Source organism: Astatotilapia calliptera, chromosome 3 (assembly GCF_964374335.1).
Source record: "Astatotilapia calliptera chromosome 3, fAstCal68.1, whole genome shotgun sequence".
NCBI classification, from domain to species: Eukaryota; Metazoa; Chordata; class Actinopteri; order Cichliformes; family Cichlidae; genus Astatotilapia; species Astatotilapia calliptera.
Window position 1 is genome coordinate 28,882,208 of NC_137424.1, and position 22,706 is coordinate 28,904,913.

The 22,706-nt window shown below is 40.3% G+C and overlaps 1 protein-coding gene across 8 annotated transcripts in view; it reads right to left on the reverse strand.

Moving 5' to 3' along the window:
* nrxn2b (neurexin 2b) overlaps window positions 1-22,706 on the reverse strand; it is a 710,873-nt gene that overhangs the window by 102,142 nt on the left and 586,025 nt on the right. For all 8 annotated transcript variants that reach the window (XM_080298328.1, XM_080298327.1, XM_080298329.1 and 5 more), the window contains one exon: window positions 10,388-10,569. In XM_080298328.1, the coding sequence (XP_080154454.1) occupies window positions 10,388-10,569 (182 nt within the window). The remainder of the gene's footprint in view (window positions 1-10,387; window positions 10,570-22,706) is intronic.

Below are 22,706 nucleotides of genomic sequence, written 5' to 3' on the forward strand. Positions count from 1 at the left end.
TTTATTACAGCTGCTAAAATGCAAACCACTGGGAGATATTTTTCAGCTTCACTAAACCTGCCCCGCAAAATAAAGGAAATTCAGTGTAATTAACCTAAAAAAGCAATTTCAGACGATTACCAGCACATGACCATTTGGATATATATCCAGTGATGGACATGCTATGCTTATTTCGAACTGTTGATTGTCTAAAAAGTCTCAAAAAGAAGGCTTTTATAAACCTGTTTTTATGACTGGTTTTCCAAGGTCTTGCAAGGACATCTACCTTTTCCAGCAGCTGCAGATGGGAGATTTGGCTATCAGCACACTTCTATATCTGTCAGCACCCTTCATTCCCCAAATCTAGCACCCCAGGCCCTGATGGTGAAAATGTCATAAAGATTGGTAAAAATGATGTCCTGCGCTCTTAAATGACTATTTTTTACTTCTGTAGCGCTGACATCCTGTGAAAGAACAGCTCTGATGGAGACATTGTGTGTCTCCATGGTAAATCGAAAAATCCTCACCCAACAGAATTTTTCGATAGAAAAAAGTGAAGTGAAACTTAAGACATGAAACTTGTGTCTGTTCTCCTTTATTTCATGTTTTAGGTAATGAAACCAAGTGAGATTTTTGATATTTTGAAAAATCAAACGCCCCTTTTCCTGTTTGGTCTATTTTGCTTCAAAAACTGAATCCACCTTAGCAGATATAAAACATTTTCATTTGCTTCAGTGTGGGGAATTTCTTCACCTCTTTGTTCAATACTCTAAATATTGAACAGCTTGGGGAACTTTCTAAGGTGTCATTACCTCACCGAAGCTATTTGGACACCAATGATGGTGTTTAAAGGTGGCGCTGTCACTTGGTGTTCGCTCGCTCTGTGGTAGAGTATCACTTCCTGTTCCTGCTCAAACACAGTGGTGTTTCTGAGTAGCTTATCTGCTTAGCAATTTAATTAAAATCTTTTAAATACATTCTTTTTTCATAGTATAATCTTCACGTGCTTCCTCCGAAGCACACTTTCTGTGTACTCACTACCTAATTTATAGCCAAAGTATTCACTCACTGTCTCTGTACTGTTTCGCTAGCTTAGCTTAGCTCTTAGCCGACTCGTTAGCACCATGGTTACTTCACCTGTCCCTCCTGCACTTTCTTGCTCATTGTGTCAGATGTTTAGTTACTCCACGGCCTCCTTTAGCAGTAATGATATCTGTAACAAATGTAGCATATTTTCAGCGCTGGAGGCCAGGATTACTGAATTGGAGACTCTGCTTCGCACCCTTCATTCACCTGTAGCAAGCCAGGCCCCTGTAGCTGGTGCAGCCAAAGATAGCGTAGGCCCCGCTAGCTGTTCCCCGGCAGACCCCAAGCAGCTGGGGAAAGAGGGTGGCTGGGTGACGGTGAGGAGGAAGCATAGTCCTAAACAGAAGCCCCAGGTACACCACCAACCCGTTCATGTGTCTAACCGTTTTTCCCCACTCGGCGACACACCCGCTGGGGGTCAAACTGGTAATTGGTGATTCTGTTCTCAGACGTGAAGCTAGAGACACCGGCAACCATAGTCAATTGTCTTCCAGGGGCCAGAGCAGGCGACATTGAAGGAAATTTAAAACTGCTGGCTAAGGGTAAACGTAAATTCAGTAAAATCATAATTCACGTCGGCAGTAATGACACCCCGGTTACGCCAATCGGAGGTCACTAAAATCAATATTGAATCGGTGTGCAACTTTGCCAAAACAATGTCGGACCAGTTTTCTCTGGTCCCCTCCCCAATCAGACCAGGAGTGACATGTTTAGCCACATGTTCTCCTTAAATTGCTGGCTGTCTGAGTGGTGTCCCAGAAACGATGTGGGCTTCATAGATAATTGGCAAACCTTCTGGAGGAAACCTGGTCTTGTTAGGAGAGACAGCATCCATCCGACTTTGGATGGAGCAGCTCTCATTTCTAGAAATATGGACAAATTTATTAAACCCCCCAAAATAGGACTATCCAGAGTTGGGACCAGGAAGCAGAGTTGCAGCCTTACAGAAACCTAGTTGCAGCAGGATGATTATGTTAGCTTAAATGAATCAACACCCCCGAGTCATTCTAACTACCAGAAACCTCGAAGCACAGGCCGAGGGGGCGGTGTGGCAGCAATTTTTCACACCAGCCTATTAATTAATGAAAGACCAAGACAGACTTTTAATTCATTTGAAAGCCTGATGCTTAGCCTCGTCCACCCCAGCTGTGAAACTCAGAAACCAGTCTTACTTGTTATCATCTATCGTCCACCTGGGCCTTACACAGAGTTTCTGTCTGATTTCTCAGACTTTATATCTAATTTAGTTCTCAGCTCAGATAAAATAATTATTGTGGGTGATTTTAACATCCATGTAGATGCTAAAAATGACAGCTTCAACATGGCATTTAATCTGTTATTAGACTCAATATATATCTTTCTACGTAGCACTCATAATTCTTATTCTCATGTATATATCTCATGTATATCTCATGCACATATCTTTCTTTCTACATAGCACTTTAATTCTTATTGTCTGCACTGAAGCACCGCAGCAATTTCCTAATGTTGTAAACCTCAACATCTGGCAATAAACCCATTCTGATTTCTGATTTCTCTCAAAATGTAAAAGAACCCGCCCACCACTTTAATCACACTCTAGACCTTGTTTTAACATATGGCATAGAAACTGAACATGTAACAGTGTTTCCTGAAAACCCTCTCCTGTCTAATCATTTCCTGATAACATTTATATTTACAATAATTGATTACACAGCAGTGGAGAGTAGACTTGTAGTAGATGTCTTTCTGAAAGTGCTGTAACTAAGTTTAAGAATATAATCCACCCACTGTTATCATCTTCAATGCCCTGTACCAACATAGAGCAGAGCAGCGATCTGAACGCTACCCCAACAGCGGTCGATTATCTTGTTAATAATTTTACCTCCTCACTACGTACGACTCTGGATACTGTAGCTCCTGTGAAAACTAAGGCCTCAAATCAGAAGTACCTGACTCCGTGGTATAATTCTCAAACACGTAGCCTAAAGCAGATGACTCGTAAGCTGGAGAGGAAATGGCGTGTCACAAATTTAGAGGATCATCATTTAGCCTGGAGAAATAGTTTGTTGCTTTATAAGAAAGCCCTCCGCAAAGCCAGAACATCTTACTATTCGTCACTGATTGAAGAAAATAAGAACAACCCCAGGTTTCTCTTCAGCACTGTAGCCCGGCTGACAAAAAGTCAGAGCTCTATTGAGCCAACCATCCCTTTAACGTTAACTAGTAATGACTCAATGAACTTCTTCACAAATAAAATTTTTATCATTAGAGAAAAAATTACCAATAATCATCCCACAGATGTAATATTATCTACAGCTACTCTTAGTACCATTGATGTTAAGTTAGACTCTTTTTCTCCAATTGATCTTTCTGAGTTAACTTCAATAATTACTTCCTCCAAACCATCAACGTGTCTTTTAGACCCTATTCCTACAAAACTGCTCAAAGAAGTCCTGCCATTAATTAATTCTTCGATCTTAAATATGATCAACCTATCTCTAATAATTGGCTATGTACCACAGGCCTTCAAGGTGGCTGTAGTTAAACCTTTACTCAAAAAGCATCTCTAGACCCAGCAGTCTTAGCTAATTATAGGCCAATCTCCAACCTTCCTTTCATATCAAAAATCCTTGAAAGAGTAGTTGTCAAACAGCTAGCAGATCATCTGCAGAGGAATGGGTTATTTGAAGAGTTTCAGTCAGGTTTCAGAGCTCATCACAGCACAGAAACAGCTTTAGTGAAGGTTACAAATGATCTTCTTATGGCCTCTGACAGTGGACTCATCTCTGTGCTTGTCCTGCTAGACCTCAGTGCAGCGTCCGATACTGTCGACCATAATATCCTATTAGAGCGATTAGAACATGATGTAGGTATTACAGGTACTGCGCTGCAGTTGTTTGTATCATACCTATCTAATAGACTCCAATTTGTACATGTAAATGGAGAGTCTTCGTCACACACTGAGGTTAATTATGGAGTTCCACAGGGTTCAGTGCTGGGGCCAATTCTGTTTACATTATACATGCTTCCCTTAGGCAGCATCATTAGAAGACATAGCATACATTTTCACTGCTATGCAGATGACACCCAGCTCTATCTGTCCATGAAGCCAGATAACACACACCAATTAGTTAAACTGCAGGAATGTCTTAAAGACATAAAGACCTGGATGGCTGCTAACTTTTTGCTTCTTAATTCAGATAAAACTGAGGTTATTGTACTCGGCCCTGAAAATGTTAGAAATATGATATCTAACCAGATTCTTACTCTGGGTGGCATTACCTTGGCCTCCAGTAACACTGTGAGGAACTTTGGAGTCATTTTTGACCAGGACATGTCCTTCAACGCACATATTAAACAAATATGTAAGACTGCTTTCTTCCATCTGCGCCACATCTCTAAAGAAATATCCTGTCTCAGAGTGACGCTGAAAAACTAGTTCATGCATTTATTACTTCCAGGCTAGACTACTGTAATTCATTATTATCAGGATGTCCAAAAAACTCACTGAAAAGCCTTCAGCTAATCCAAAATGCTGCAGCAAGACTACTGACAGGGACTAGAAAGAGAGAGCATATTTCTCCTGTTTTGGCTTCCCTTCACTGGCTTCCTGTTAAATCCAGAATTGAATTCAAAATCCTGCTCCTCACATACAAGGTCTTAAATAATCAGGCTCCATCTTATCTTAATGACCTTGTAGTACCATATCACCCTATTAGAGCACTTTGCTCTCGCTCTGCAGGCCTACTTGTTGTTCCTAGAGTATTTAAAAGTAGAATGGGAGGCAGAGCCTTCAGTTTTCAGGCCCCTCTTCTGTGGAACCAGCTTCCAGTTTGGATTCAGGAGACAGACACTGTCTCTACTTTCAAGATTAGGCTTAAAACTTTCCTTTTTGCCAAAGCATATAGTTAGGGCTGGACCAGGTGACCCTGGATCCTCCTTTAGTTATGTTGCAACAGACGTAGGCTGCCAGGGATTGAGTTTTTCCTTTCCAGTCACCTTTCTCACTCACTATTTGTTAACAGACCTCTCTGCATTGAATCATACCTGTTATTAATCTCTGTCTCTCCTCCACAGCATGTCTTTTATCCTGTCTTCCTTCTCTCACCCCAACGGGTCGCAGCAGATGGCCGCCCCTCCCTGAGCCTGGTTCTGCCGGAGGTTTCTTCCTGTTAAAAGGGAGTTTTTCCTTCCCACTGTTGCCAAAGTGCTTGCTCATAGGGCGTCATATGATTGTTGGGTTTGTCTCGGTATCTATGAAGCGCCTTGAGGCGACTTTTGTTGTGATTTGGCGCTATATAAATAAAATTGAATTGAATTGAATTAAAGAGCTCCATCTACTAAGGAGTCAAAGAAATAGACCAGGACTCACTGGTTGAACTACAATATGTATGTAACTCATAAGAAGAGTGACCAAATGTGCAGATGGTACTTGGATGGACCGTGACGGACACACTATTGGTCAATTTAAAAGAAATCAAAGAAATCAGTCAGATCTGTCACATTTCATCCGTGTTTCCTGTACTACTGTTTTATGTCTGTATTGGCCTCACACAGTGTTGCACCACCATGTCTAATGTGTAAAAAAGACAATATTGGCTAAAGGTGGTACAGGTAACATTAGTAACAATAATGGGGCGGTTTGCACCATAAGAGTAGCCGTTGCTCAGGAGGTAGACCAGGTCATCGACTACGTGGAAACTTGGTGATTCGAAATTTAACTGGCTCCAGTGTGCATGGGAGGGCTGTCTGTTTTTCTGTGTTAGCACTACAACAGGTGTACCCTGCCTCTCCCTCTATGACAGCTGGGTTAGGCTTCACCCTGACCCCCCCAAAGCCAAAACTGCATAAGCGGAAGAAATTGGATTTCCAATAACACCCACTTGGTTGGTTTCAGTCGTTTTCCATTACAATTGAGTGCCACCTAATGTACTTGTGGCCGTTATATCAATGCGGCCACAGTCCCTTCGTCCTGTGACATCATGAACACTACAACAACGAAGGACGTCAGGACAATTGTATACCTGCTGCTCGGTGTTTCTTTTTATCAGACAGGTTTCAAAAATGGTGGCTTTGATTTCTGTGAAGGAGACTCTCTCATGACTCATTAGGGGGTACCACTGAGTAGCCAATCGTTGGATGCATTCTCGACCCAAGTAAGTAGTGAAAAAAGTACCTGGTACCAGGTACTACCACTTAATGAAAAATCCTAAAAACTGAGCCAAGCTGACTCGAGTATGTACTAGTGGAAAAGGGCTAATAGTAATAATAATTTAATGACATAGTCATTGGGAACTAATTTCCTGCCTTTAACTTATCATGAGTACAATTGCCTAAATATATTTATGTAACAGGCTATTCCTTTTACACTGCTGTTTCTATCCTTCTACTTATGTAAAGCCTCTTAAATGCTTCTTTACCACCAGATAGCATACATCAGCTATTTGACAGTTTTCCATTTTAAACTGGCTTTATCAGAAAGGCCCTTTGAGAATGCTGTGCCTTCTCTCCTTGGGTCATCTGATCACCCTTTGAGCAAGGTCCATATGCTAAACAAGACCTTAAAGTATAACTGAAAGTTTCCAAAATAGCAAAGTAAGTAGACTTTGTTGTATTAAAAGTCAACCAAGGCTCTCAAAAGCATTTTGTTTGGAATTAAAAGAAGACAAACAACAACAAACAGGCAAGATGTATAACTTTCCACATACAGCAGTGTGACATATCATGCCCACAGCAGTGATTGCGTATCACTAGAGCTGTTGCTGATACAGCTGTCACATGCATCTGAGCACAGTGAGTGAAAGGCGACTGGAATTACTTCATATTCGTGAGAATGTTTCACCACTCATCCAAGAGGCTTAATTAGTTTTACTGACTCTTGGGGGGGTTATGTGGTATTTAACTTCTCCGGGCGATTAAACAGAGAGGAACTCCTCACCAGTCAGTAGAACTGATGAAGCCTGATAGATGAACAGCATATTTTCTCCAAGACTACAAAGCAAATTTAGATTCAGATTGTTTTTTCTTTTGTTTACTACTACTTAATATTCTCTGACCTAGGCGATAGCGAATCTTTATAGACATATGAGCAATACTGCACTGCAACAGCAATAAACCCAGTCATGTTTGGCATGCTCAGCAGTGATTCACTCCTATGGCATTTTCCAGGTAATCTATTTCAAAGCTTTTTCATCTAGAACTTTCAAAATGTCAGCTAGAAAGTTTTCTGCACTTTCAGACACACCTACAGTAAATAATTAGGGAGGTGCAAGACACAAGGTCTTTTGAGGATATGGCATGTCCTTTTTAAAACAACTGTGGTCAGCACAATTCAACTTAAGCAACTTATCCCACACCCTCAACTTTACATCTCCTACCCTGAGGCTTGATGACAGTGAGTCAGAAAGATACAGTGAGTGATGTCCTGCCCTCTGTCACATAAATGGACAGAAATGGAAGAAAGCAGTGGCATGAAAGAGAAGGTGGCTTGGTAAGAGAGGCAAGGTATATAAAGAGACGGGTGGTCTGTGCAAGATAAGGAATAATGCTCTATCACATTCTGACACTGCTGTCAGTAGTTCTAGTTACAGCAGCAGTCAGATTTGTGTCATATCCTCTAAGGACAGGAAATGGTTGAGATTGCATTCTGTGAAAACAACCATTAACAATAAAAATAATAAATACTTTTATGAGTAATGGTGGGTTTAAGTTCTCATAATTCAGAAATTTAGAACATGTTGAAAACCCAACAGGACTGTGCACACCAGTTTTTAAATATGTCAGACCCTTCAAAATCCCACCAGAGGCTAGGGAACAAGTCACCCTGGAGTGAAAAGTGAAGAGCTGTGTTTTTTGAACCAAACGCTGAAGCTAACAAATAAGGCCCCAGGTATTAGACCTCAAGGCCACTATCGCTGTTTGATGTGACACTATTTTGTAGTTTGACTAGGACCAGGAAGCCCCCACATCAGGTGGGGATGATATGGGGCCATGGCTCACAGGTTCTCTGGTCTAATTTACCTGTACTTCTCCCCTCAAAGAGAGACAAGCATAATTAACAGGACCAAAACACCCACCGTGGGCTGAGCAGAGTCATTTATGGGAGTGACTCGGGAGGAACGGCAGCAAATGAAATGTAATTGCAATGGGAGCAGAGGAGCCGGGCTGGTGTGTCGGAAGCACTGATGTGTGTGTGAGAGGGAGAGAAAGAGAAAATGAACGGGCCAGACATGAGGGAATGAGGGAGTAAATGAAAGACTCAGAAGTTAGATAGAGAATATGCACTTGAGAGAAGAGCAAGCAAAAGAATGACTGATGAGGGATCGTGGTGGATGGGCTGAGATAAAAAAGTGGGAAGCTATTCCTTTAGGTTAGGTTAGAGTAAAAAAAATGTACCATGGTTCACCTGATGTTTGACAGAAAGGCAAAGTCAAATTAAAGGATCAGTTCAACAAAATTACAAACTCTAGATGTTCACAGCCATACAGATAGTTTCATTTCCCCAGGTGCTGAGTTACGTTTGGAGATTTATTGCAATACCCAATAAAATGGAGGTGACGGTAAATGGAATTTTGTTGCAGTGCTCACGTCTTTGGAAATTTAATTTAAAAATTCCACAGCAATGTCTTATCACAGAGTCCTCTTACACAAATAATCCAGGGACCACGTTTTCCAAAGGACTTTTTCTTTCTGTATAAAGTGCTTCCACAGAAAAAAGACTCTGTAGTCTATGAAATATGTAGTCTGTGGAACATGCTAAGGAAAAGTGTTCCTGGAAAGGGATGTTGTGAAATTCTAAGTGCAGCAAGCACCACAAGTAAGCTGTAGTCTATGAATATGTTTGCAAAAAGAAGGGCAGGCGTGTGGTGTATTTAGAATGGCAAAACACTCCAGAAGTAAAAGAGCAAATGTTTGTGTGTTTGTTGTTTTGAATAGAGCCAGATATTGACTCTTGTTATTATACGGTCTTCTAATGATATTATTATCGGAGATGCGCGACTATATCCAAGCAGCCTTTTGTTAAAAAGCTTTTATTAAAAGCAGCAGAAGCTTTGCTTGTGATGTTGTAACCGGCCCTTCAAATGTCGGCGCGGCAGCAGTTAAACTCTGCCACATCCCCACTTCAACCTGAGCATTATTTGCTGGGTACACTGCATTTATGACTGTAATCTTTCATCATTACAGTCATTATCTTTATTTATCACAGATTTTAAGAGCATTTAAATTGGCCCGGACTTACTTAGTTCATCCACTAGCTTTGCCCCCCTACTTTTTCAACTACCCCTCTCTTTCTCTTTTCCAGCTGTCCCTCCCTCAGTCACTTTCAGTTTACGGAGCACTGGATGAGAACTGACCCGGGGTCAACTATGTTCCTGTCGCTTCCAGGCACAACAAATTGGGGTCACTGGGATGTTGGCATGGTTTGATCACACACACACACACACACACACACACACACACACACACACACACACACACACACACACACACACACACACACACACACACACATGCACGCAGATGGTTGAGCGTAGATAACAGTGATAGCGTATTTTAAGTAAGTGTGAAGAAACTGTAGGATACTGCAATATCACCATTACAGGTACCATAAAACACTTGAGCTGTGAACCTAACTACACACAGCTTTTAAGTGCATGACTTCAGCAACATGATGAGTGGACCAGGGTTATCAGGCGTGGTCCTGCTTGGTAATTAACGGAAAGTCCACCATCAAATTGACTATGAGCGTTGAATGTAATGTTGGGCAGACGAAGCACAGGGGTCAATGAGACAATTAGAGCCTGCGTAAAAGCATTTTTTAAATTCCCGCTGTCCCTTAATTGCCATTTCAATTTATCATTAGAGGTGGGTTTAAATGACCTTTAAGACTAACATATGAAAGCAATAAAGGCAGAAATGAGGGTAATAACTAGTTTGACAGTAGATAAAAAGAAATGTTAGTTCACAGTCATTTTCCCGATTCTACACACATTAATTTCTTGCACTGACCCTTGCAAGTACTACAAAGCAGTAATCTAAATGGCATTTTAAAGGGAATTCTGCAACAACTGGAGAAGTTCTGTCCAGTTTTCCAGTTTTGTGAGCAAAAGTTTAACCTTAAATGATTATTCTCCTCTAGTGCTCTAGGAACTGACTTGGGAATCTGCTTTCCCCTGAACCCTACTTCTCTGCCATTTCACCTTCCCTGCCCAAGTACTTCTTAATCCATTTTATTGTGGACTTTCTCCTCTGATTCAACTGGCTGACAGTTCCTTCACTGTATTTTCCAATTCCCCTAACAATTTCATCCCCCATCAAATACCCCAGTACAGTATCTTACTATGTGCAGCTCCAGGTAATCTCCCAGTCCCCTGGCACTCTCCACCCTGACCAGAACAGCCTCCTTCAGCTGTGTGCTGAAGCCCACTGCCAGCCGGTCTGCCCGTGTGCTCGGCCGGTCATTGGGTGGCCAGGTATATGTGATGAGGGCTCCGCCTCGCCCGAAGATGTATGTTGTCCCAGCTGCAAAACACAGGGAGGAAAAGGGAATTACGGCTTAGTTCTTCAACATCTGGATAAGAAAGAAGTCAGCATGTTAAGTGAACTGAAAACACAAACAGAATATATTCCACTGTGTAAAACTGAGGGAAAAAAAGAAAAAGAAGACAGACTCTATGGACAACAAAATTATGTTTTTTTCCCTGTTATTTGTTATTATATGGTGCAATAACATTTCAGCTAGCGTTATTGCTTTCTTATGGGTTGCATATTCTTTTATTGATTTCTGCAAGTTTAAATTGAATAGCGTTTCAGCAGAAAGTCAGTAGTTAGAGGAAGTCTGCATCAGAGAGAAAGCACTATGTCTGGTTAAAAACATGCAACTAAAACATGTTACTGGTAGCGTACATCTTGGTCACAAAGTCATATCTAGCGTGAGCCCTGGTATGTGCAGGATGTCACTCGCCTTTGAAATGGTAATTCGGCGGGCTTCATTTGCAGTCAGTTGCCCGCAGTTGCGTTGGATTCAAACTAGGACGAACTGACAAACTTTGGGCTCGCTATGCTGTCAGTATAACTACCATCTCTCAAAATTTAACAAAAGAAATTCTCCCTGTCAAAATAACTTTGCCTTAACAGTACTTTAAGCTCCAGCCTTAAAAAAGTACCCGCCCCATACATGGAGCGATTTCATGTTTGAACTGTAACAGAGTGGTTAGGACTTGGCTTGGCTCCAGTAAGCCTGGTGGTAAATGAGAAATGACGGGCGTTGGCTGTGATTAGCATAGAGTAATGAAACCACAGTGAACTGCTCTTAACCCTGTGGGCTGTCTGTCCTCCCAGGATCATAAATATACATACACACAGGCGCTCTGTCTACATACTAATGCATGCATATTTTGCTATATGAAGCACATAGTTGTATCAAGAAGATTACGCAAGTAAACAAGTGATTAATACACATAATTAAGCGCTAGCCATCCCAATGACACCTCACAAATCAATGGAATTGCTATGATTTTGATAATAACATGACTATAGAGTCACGCATGGTCACAGAAGTGCATGGCAATGGGTTTCATCTCCACGGACGCATCAATATACATAAACGACTTTCTTGGTGTGGTCAGGTCAAAGATGGCAGAAAGCAGACGCTATAGTGACAGCATGTCTTACGCAAGGAAGAACACTATTCAAGTATGCACACGTGCAGGCTTCCTTAATGTACACGCACGCTCACACGCACACTCACTCGTCTACCTGACACTTTCATTATCTAACTGCTGGTAGCCGTTTGAAATCGGCTGACACACACAACTCTCCTCCCGATCTCTCGCTTCTTCTCTCCCTTTCTGGCTCTCATCACCCCTCCTTCCCTCCATCCTTCCCGGCAGAGCTAAGCCCTCCGCTCAGCTCTTGTTGTTTTCTCGAGGCTGTATTATTTTAGCGCTGACTAATTATCGCAGCATGGCAAGGAGGGCTATAAAGAAGCTTTGTGCCGGAGGAGGAGGAGGAAAAAAAAGAGGTTGAAGAAAGACAGAGTATTGAGGCAAGGAACTCAGAAAAGACGGGTAAAGTGCAAATTGTGGATGGTGAAGAGAAGAAGTTGACACTTTCGTTTTTATTTCTTTCCTGTGTTTATTTGTGCAGCAGCATAGTTTCTCAGAAACTGGGCAAGAGGCAACTGTGGAGGAAGAGGAGAAAAGATTTCTAAAATGGCCGACGAGCAGAGAGGGAGGGGAGCCATGTTGTGATAGATGAGACTGAAGCCGTGTGAGGAAAAGGAGAAAATGGTTTCTGGTAGTGGAAGTTGTTGTACATTAACGTAGGCGATTGCACTTATGGGCGAGAAAGGGTTCATCACCCGTCACTAATTTTGCGTGTCACATTGAATTTTCTAGTCTGACAGATTACTGCTCAGCCTGTGCAAACATATGTGAGCCTACACAACACCGTCTGCCAAAAGTCTGGGACGTTGTGGAAAATATAATCAGTTGAACTGTACAGATACAAAATAATTAGGTGCTAAAAACAAGAGTTATTGTTCTTTTGAAAGATAAATTATTCATTTAGAATATAATCAAAGCAAAATGAAAATGACTGAAAATTTGGGATGGGAGAAGAAAATCTTAAAAAGTTGTACTTAAAAAAGCAAAGTAAGTAAAATAACTGGCAATAAACAGAATACAAGATAATTGAGTTTTTCAAAGAGGTTCACCACTCTGTCAAATCATCTTCAACTAAGCATCAACTACACAAAAACATTAAATATTATGAGGACTAAGAGAAAGCGCTGTGTTTGCCGTGAGATATCAGTCAGAGTTCTGTTTTTATACCCCTCCCAGTTCAAGCACACAATCCTATCTATGGTAGCTGCTGTAGGACAAACATGTTTTCATCAGCCATCTAAAACATTACAACGTGTTTCCGACCAGAGTGTTTCTGCTACTGTTTGGACCAGATCCTCCCCAGAGTTTTTCCCTATCCGTGGAAAGCCGTCAGTGCACTCTTTACCTCAGCTGTCAGTGTCGGGGCCTACATCGCTTTACTCTGGAAGAGGTTGTAAAACTTTGTGAAAGGAGTTTGTGAGTCAGAGTCTCTCACTGATGAGATGAGTTGTTGAGGATATCCTGAACCTTGGTAACACCGCTGTTTTTGCTGCTGTTAGCGAAAATGTCCTTGAGCGGATGAAACTTTTTGGACTCTGACACAAAACTGAAAATGTGAGAATGTAATCAAATTTTTCATCAGTGGGGAAGTGTTAGGCCACTCAAGCCCAAAATTAGCTGGCAGAATGTTATAACCAGCTGTTACCAGCCCTTCTCATGTATCCAGAGACGGGAGGGTCACATGTCTAACCTGCTGACAATAAGGAATTGTGACAATATAGGGAATACATTAGCATGCTTACTCATGTTTCTGTGTGTTATAGCCCTGACTTCTATGAGGGGCCGTACAAGCCAAAATTCATTCTTTCACTCTCACATAGTTTTATTTTAATTTCTATATTTAGATATTTTTATTCTCATGTTTTAGACTGCCCCACTCCAGTCGAACTCTGTGTAGCTACTTGGCTCGTTGAAGCTACCCGGGTGTTAGCTGGTCTAGAAAGTTCCCTCATCTCACTGCTGTGGGTGCAGTTGAGCCCGTCCCATCTCGATCAAGTGACGAGGACAACGATGTGACCGTTTCAGGAGATGATAAAATATTTCTTAACACCCCGACAGCTTGCTGAAGAACTCGAGTTTCTTCTCGCCCCTCCATGCTGTCAGACACTTGAAAGTGACCCGCGCGTGCTTCTCAGCAAATCACAGCGGTACAGACACCCAGCCTTCCGTTTCCACTATACTCTTTCATTCACATACATTATTCTCTTGCATACATATATTTTCTTCAGACATGTATGCATTCTCTTCTTACATACATATATTATTTGTGAGATTAAATGCATATTGAATGCATGTACAGGGCTCTAGACTAACTTTTTGCCATGGGCGTACCGGTACTGGCACAAAAGTTAGGCGTACCGGCACAAAAGTTAGGCGCACTCAAATTTTATAATAATTTATATAATATAATGTGTTTTTCTGGATACACTGTGCTTTTTCAGCATTCAAAGATTGATGACACCGTGTCAGAGCACTGGCTATGAATTTCAGAAGGATCAGGCCTTAACTTAACAGAAAAGTTAGCAATAGTTCTTTTCCTATTACAGCTACATCCACTTCTGTCGTGCCTAGGCTGCTCACTAGGGCTGGGTATCATCACTGATTTCTATAATCCATTCGATTCCAGTTTTCAAAGTCCCGATTCGATTCAACTTAGCCTCAGACAGTCAGAAATATTATAATTCTGATCATTTATCAGTACTGACTTCATCAGAATTGTGAACATCACAGCAGATGCCTTTGTGTGAAAGTAACTGAGAATAAAACACAGAAAAACATGAAGGAGATTTTCCTGGTCTGGCTTTTTATAGCAGATAACCTTAAAAATATTCTACAATGTTCTGCATATAAAGTTTAAATTACTTCAGTATTGAACAACAGAAAAAATAGGCTTTCTTGTCCGAGGTCATTTAAGTGAAAAAGAGAAAAAGAAAAGAAAAAGACAGCAGCCACAGCGCTGTAAACAACGGTAGACTGGTGGGTAATAAGCGAATGAATAATACAGAAAACAGAGATTGGGAAACTGTTCTTGAAGTACAGAGAGAGAGCTAGCTGTGCACGAAGTGTGATTTTAATAGTCGTGGAAGCAAAACAGCAAAATTCATGACGACATTGATCAAGTGTGAAGCGCAGTTTGCTGCTTCCTTTGCTGCTGGCTCGGTGGATTTTGGCTGGAGAGAGACAAAACCTGCAGCTCAGAATCAGCGCAAAAAGACGTAATCACAGCGCGGACCGGACGCATCAGAATCGCTGAGCTCCGACAGCGTGTCCGTCTACGGGCCGTCGGGTGAGAAAGCCGAGAAAGACAAAGTTGATTCTGATGCGTCGGGTCGTTCTGTGTTTACGTCTTTGTGTGGAATCCGTGTACCTGCTCTCATTTGCTGTTTGGTTGTTGTTGAAATGGTTTTGTGAGCTTTAATCTGAGAATCTGGCGTTTCTGGCAAAACACAGTTATATTTAAAAGTCGATTCAGGATTTAATGAATAATATCGCTTTATTCAAGCTACTCACCTCCCACTTCCACCTGCACTTTCAACTGGACCACGGCCAATCAGAGAGGTCTCGCCCTTTACTATCTCTGATTGGTTTAGTCCACGATAGGGGCAAAATGTGTCTGTTCTTGACCACAGAGAAGGTTGCAGATTTTTTTTTTTCTACCCGAACAGTTGGTCGCACAGGTGCAAATATTATTTTTTTAGTCGCACCACTGAAAAATTTGGTCACATTTGCGACCAAATTGGTCGCACTCTAGAGCCCTGATGTAAATGAGAGCAAAATGTAGGAATGCATAAATGAAAACGCACGTATGTTAGAGTGAAAATTTGTAAATATGTACATTAAAATACATGTATAAGAGAGCACAATATTTCAATGTGTGTGTTAAATATGTGTAAACATGAGAATAAAAATATCTAAATATAAAAATTAAAATAAAACTATGTGAGAGTGAAAGTATATGTATGTGAAAGAAGAATGTATGTGTGTGAGAGTGAAAGAATGAATTTTGGCTTGCACGGCCCCTCATAGACTTCAGTTCAGGAGATGAGGCTTGAGGTGACGAGGAAGAAAATTTCCTTCACATTTGTGTTTCTTTACTCATTCTCCAATGATGTTTATTAGTTGAGTCTGAAGCAAACCCACTCCTACATATTTTTAATTGGATAAATTATAGGTTAATAGGATAATGCATTAATTTGTTAAATAAGCTAAAAAAAACACTACTGACTGCATCTTTAAAAAACAGATTTGATTTTATACTGGAAACCACTCCATAAGCTCAGTTCAATGTTGCAAATGAAAAAGCTGTGATACAGGTGTGCCTTACACAGTGAAAAAAATATAATTGAAAATCAAATCAAATAACAAAACAAACAAACATAATCCTGAGACACCACTGCTTTCTGTGGATCCAGGCTCATTTAAGATACGGCCTTGAAGTCTGACAAGCTAGTATTTTTAATTTTTCTGGAAATCTTGGATGCAAAACCCTTAGGTCTAAAACAGAGGGGGGAACTGGCACATAGTTAAAAACAAAAAACAAAACTAGCTCCTCTGATGGTATATAAAGTATTAAAGTTTGTATAATTGTTGAACAGTTTTGTTAGATCCTGGAGCAACAAAAGCTTCCATTCAGACATTTTTCATATAACAAAAGGCTGTCACAAGAGTAGCAGTGATCAACAGCAGTTAGCAGTAGCAAGTGTCTTAATTTCCTTAGAAAGTACTGAAATTTTATTACATTTTATTTTGGCTGAAGATGGACCACAGAAATTAGCAGGGACTCTGAGAAGCCATGAATAATGGGACAATAATTAAAGATTAATAAAAATAAAGTATATGAAAAAAGCTATTTTCTTTCTAGGAACTGGACCTAGATTGTTAATGTGCCTTATTATGAAGTAGGAACAGTACATCTAAAGTACAAAAAAAGAGCTGCATTTCACAGCCCCAATTCAAAGACATTTGGAAATTGTGCTAAATATAAATAAAAAAAGGAATGATTTGCTAATCTGTGAAGCATACCTTTAGCAAAAGTCCATTAATGTCGGGGAACTGAGGAGATCAGTTCTGTTGAATGGGAACGCTACCCTATTTATGTTTCATGGAGGATTTTCGCTGTACCTCAGTCCTGGGCTGTCTTTGTCGTGTTTTTTATATCATGATGGGCCAGATGGTTTCAAATGGTGAAAGGTTCAGCACCTGAACCCTTCTACTATGATGTGGATGGGAGCGTATGTTGCTCTAAAATCTGCATGTACCTTTCAGCACTGATGGTGCCTTTCCAGGTGTTCGAGCTGCCAATTCCAGTGGCACTGATGCACTCCTTATATGTCAAGGATTTAATGCATAAGCACAATAGTAGCTTTAATCTGTGTTTATGGATGGTATGGTGAACTGTGACAGAATGATTTCAGGAAGTGAACCTGAGGGCCTGAAGATCAGGGGCATCCAATATTGATTTTCAGCCTTGTCGTTTGTGCACAGATTTCAGCAGATTCTGAACATCTTTCAATGATGTAATGTGCTGTGGATGATGATATATCTGCACATGATGAGCTTTCACAATTTTATGTTGATTAACATTATTCTGAAAATTTGCCCATCTTTACTTCTGACTCTGCTTTTCTAAGATGCTCTTTTTATACCCAGACCAATACCCAATTACTGACCTGCTGCCAAATATGTTCCCAGTTTAAATGCATGATATGTTTTCTATACTCTTATGAGATCCGAAAATCACCATCCTCTGTTCTTTGACATTTTACACACTCCATATGTTTTTTTGGAATTGTGGTTATTAAAGGAAGTATCTGAGCCTTCAAGGAATATTTAATTTGCTGCCCTTTAACATGAAACAAGCTACTTTGTCTATGTAATTTTGCAGTAAGACAATAATGTTTCTTTATTGATGTCACTCAGACAACATGATCAAGTATCAAGCAGTCAGAAGCAAGGAAGGGATGGCGCAGATGTGGAGAAAAATAAAGGCAAAAGGCCCCTAAAATGTAGGGAATTAAATGTATATATAATTGTATGGTTGGTGTATTCTTAGCTTTAGGGTGCAAAAACAGCCAAATTTGTAACTTGTCAGAACTTAAATAGCAAACAGGGCATTGAATCAAATTTTCAACCTGAATCACACCTAACATCTCATTTAGCTTGCATCGTGAATTAGACTTGGAGCCGGTATCATCGCTGCATATCTTGTGTATTCACTCACAGTGACGTAATTCTCATCAGTTAACACCCCTCTCATGCATAGCATCTATCATATGCTTTGTCTTCCCAAGAGAGCTCCTGCTATTCCTGACGTCACTGTCACACTTGTCACGTCTTTATTATCGACACATTTACTTTATTAGCATATCACGAACAGAAGCCACAAAGTGCTAAATCTCAGCAAGAGAATGAAATAAATACATAAAAATAAAACTTCTCTGCCCAAGTCATACTGGGAAATATTTTCCATGTCTTTCTTGTTCCTAAATCCATCTAATGAGCTGGTGTTGACTTTGGCTGCTGTGATTTGTCCAGCTGAAAGTGGCCACCTGCTGCTTTGTGCACTTGTATACATGGATGCATGTGTTTGTGTGTACGTGCACCTTTCTCCCCTCTAAATGAGGAGACAAAGGAGGTGCAGAGTCTCTAATGAGTAGTCTGACAGGGCGCATCTATGTGTCAGTGTTTCTTCTAGCAAACACCTGCTGCTCTGGAAGAGGTAAAATCCACTGAATACTGCAGTGCAACACACACTCAGCTGAAGGGAGAAAAAAAGTGAGCGGAAAGGTGTTTATCAATTATAAAAGCAGTCTAGAGGGGGGACATTCTTCCCTGCTAGTCTTCCACAAAACAAAACAAGAAAAGGGAACATCTCTACACGTTAAGATTCACCACCAACAGAGGATCTTTGTCACACATGCATAAAAAGGAAAACAATAGATTCGCTGATTGGAACTTCTCCAGTGTGCATGACCGCATCACACTTTTGATTAGGAATTCATCTAAAGTTTGCAGAAACAGCCAGTAGTGATGTGTGAAATGTAATGCAGCAAGAATCGAAACTTTCTAGCTAATGTGAACATAAAAAAGAATCCCTAATATGGCACTTTAATTAGAAGCTATATGCAAGGGTGTCTTTAAAGTGTGTTTAAGTGTGTTATTATCCTCTTTTAGAAGCAAAGACAGAAACAGAATGACGCTGCAGCATTTCAAGGCATCTTAAAAAAATTTGTTTTTGGTGTTTAAGTGTGTGACTCGTATTTCCTTGTGAAATATCCTATATTGTTGTTTGGACTGGCATTGCAACACACTCCAAATAATATTTATGTCCAAAATGTTATCTTTACGTTTTTTGATTACATGTAAATTTTCTATGCAATTGCATCAAAATATTTTCTTTCCTGGTAAATTATTTAAATACGAAAAAACCTTTCAAAAAACCTTTGCATTTGCATTATACGTGAAAATGTGTCTGTAGTGTATAAGGCAGCAGAAGAATCCAGGCTCATGCATCTACGAGGTTTCTCCAAAACATCCTATCGAGAACTGTATTAGCTCAAAGGTTGTCAGCAAACAAAAGCCTGGCTGGATATGGATTCCTTTGACCTTTACTTCACTATGATCTAGTCTGGTAATCCTCTCAAATGCCCCTCCTTTGCCACACATCCAAACATCGAAAAAGAAGGCTAAATATTTATTACTTTTGTCTAATTAGCTCTGGTGCCATCGATCTGGCCGATCAATCCTACCTGTGGCTCTTCCAGCGGAGAATAAATCAAACCATCACAGGATACCCATTGATTATTATTTCCATTCACGTGGACTGCTCAGTAATTCAGTTTAAAGAATGAGTCACTCCCAAAAAGAAAAAAATACAATTTCCCTTTGTCCATGCATCCAGTAGAAAAATAATCAGAAATGATTCAAAGCTGTAATGAAAAACCTATTGATTTAGATTTTTTTCCGTCCCCTCTCCTTTTCCTTACTTTTCTTTTCGAAACTGAAGCGAGGGGAGAGTGTATTTAGGATTGAGTTTATCATCCCGGATGCTTTCTTTCTCTCTCTCTCTCTCTGCGAGGAGGAATTGATTTGGAGTAGTGGATTTTATACCATTGCCATCTAACATAGGGATAAACAGGTCATACTGGAAAAAGCAGACGGCCTGTGGTCAATGTTGCCATGTCCTGTGCCAGCTGCAAAGCCTCATGGGAGCAGACAGCGTGAAAATAGTAAGATAAACCGGTGATAAAATGAAAAATCCACAGGGATAAAAGGACTGCTGGTGGTGGTGAAGTCACTTCTTGAGAGGCAAAAAGCATGGAGATACACCAATGCTGCATGCATTTATACTCAGTCCTTATTTTAACATCCCAGACAGCCTCTCAAACAGTAACTTTATAACAGAGTTGCTTCCGCCAACCTTCATACATTATTGCATCAGTACAGACTGATTCTTTGAAGCAGTTAAGGAGAGAGACGGCGCTATTGATTCCTTTTAAAGGAAGAGACTGAAACCTTTGCTTCAATTTTTTTTTAGACACAACATATATTTCTGAGACACTTACAAAGAGATTTGTAGACTGGGAGAGAGAAGTGGGCTGAGATGAGATATTCTGCAAAAGTTTTCAGACAGCTGTTGATCTTTGAAGTTGCAGTTGCACTTACACACACACACACACACACACACACACACACACACACACACACACACACACACACACACACACACACACACCAACAAGAACTTGACAAAGAGCACAGACTTTGCTGACATTTTAGGATCTTTCCATCTCTTTAACTCACTTGTGCAGGCACACACATCAATATCCTTAGCTGCAAACTCTCCTCTTTTGTAATCTTAGAGTCTTGTCTACATTGGCCTAATGGCTATTTCTTTATGACAGTATAAAGCATCCTAAATATTGTCCACTTCTAGAATGGAAATGGGAAATCACTTCCCCTGATCCAGTTGGAAAATATTTATCTTCCGCCTGTTACAAGAATTAGGTAAGATGATACTTGGTCATAACAGTCCAAAAGTTCAGTATTAAGCTGATGCAGCTGATGCATCAGGTCAATAATGAAGGCTGTTGTTTTGAATATAGAGATTTATGAAATTCTGCCAGTAAAAAATTACCAAAAAACCACAAATACTATTTAGACTATGCTGTTCTTGTGTTACCAAAGAATCTGCTGTGAAAATAGTGAGCTTTCTGCTGCGTCTAATCCTGTTAAAAAACTAGGAAAATTACTCTGTGTCCATGCAGACTTGGTACTATTTTCTCCCTGAATTTTGAACCTTAATTTGACACCTTAAGATAATTAAAACTGTCATCAGTCTGTATTCAGTTTCCTTTGCGACTGGGCCTGGAGAATTCTGAGTTGCTAGCTTTTGGTACTGGGCTAAACTTAAAGATCAGACATTTAGAATAATCTCTAAAAGGCTGAAGATTTTTCCCAACTGATGGTGTCTGTAATTAAGACCTAATTGGTATTCCAGATGTATAAAAAACAAATTCAAAGCTAGAAGCCAAAAGGAAGCTTCTACTAATCCAGACTCACCAGCAGGCGTCACTACAGCAGCCACAAGAACATCACTGCCTGTCATTCTACCAGTGTAGCTGAATACCAAATACTGCTGGGGGCTTCCCACGAAACACTAAGTGGGTTTTTTTTCACTCACTATGTGTTTATACACCACTTTGCATTTAATCATTAGTTATTAATAATCTCTGGCTGTCTTCCACAGTGTGTTTTTGTCCTGTCTTTCTCCCCACACCTCCAACCAGTCACAGCAGAGTTTTGTCTTCCTACTGTTGCCAAATGCTTGCTCATAGAGGGTTGTCTGATTGTTGAGTTTTCTCTGTATTATTGAAGGGTCTTTACCATGCAAATCAAGTAAACTTGACATGGCCAATTGTTGCGATTTGGCGCTATATATATAAAAAAGGGAATTGAACTGAATTAATGTCATTGCTTTGACATAAATCATGGGTTTATCATCGACGAGATGTGGTTCATGCTCTGTGTGGGAGCTTTGTGTTTGATATTTGTTTCTATTTGTTTTCACTCTCTGGTTAGCTTGCTTTTACTCACTGGTTAGGTTTAAGCAACAAAAAAAATGTTCACATGCTAAAAGCTGGAAGTGAAATCCATTTCACTGCTGCCGTAAAAACAAACACAGTGCATGATGGTACTGATGCCACATTTTGTTTGACAAAATTGTGCTTTGGGAACGAGAACAGTCTCACCTTCCCAGATTGAGTGCAGCTAATTATATTCTTTGGAATTCATGATTAAATTCGAAGCACCACAATGACACACTGAACACGAGTAACTAAAGTGGAGGGTGAGAGTTTGACCCCTCTGTTATTGATGTTCCATTATTTAATAAACTTCTGCTCCAAAAACTCAACCGCATATTTTGTCCTTTTAGATCTCTGCAAGAAATGCAGAGAGCTGAAAGGCATCGGGCATGTATGTGCCCAATGCCCGTTCTATTTTTCAGCTCTGTCCAGATTTAATGTCAGGGTGTGAACTTGTGGATGGGTGCCTTTTTCCGCAATGATAGTCATGCCAGGGGAATAACAGTGTTGCCCTGTCTTTCTAAATTATAGGCTACTGACAAAATGGAACTAATTTCAGTCTCAGATTGTTACCTGCTTCAAAGTACTTTGGAAAAATCACCATTTTTTTCTGTCTAGCTTAAAGATCAAAGCGTAGGGAGCAGATAATTGAAAATGAGCAGTTTCTGTGTTTCGCGTCACTTAGTTTGCTTATAAATGATTAAAATCACAAAAGTACAAATGCCATGGACATTGGAGTAGTTTCTTTAAATTACGATTTCAATTGTGAGCTATGCCAAATATTTTATATCTCGATGAATCATCCCACAAACTATTCAGAAATCTCTTCTGTCATCTTGAGATTTCTGCTGATTACTCCCCTCCCTGATTCTGCCAGCAGGGACCTGATACGCCGCTGTAGCTTTTT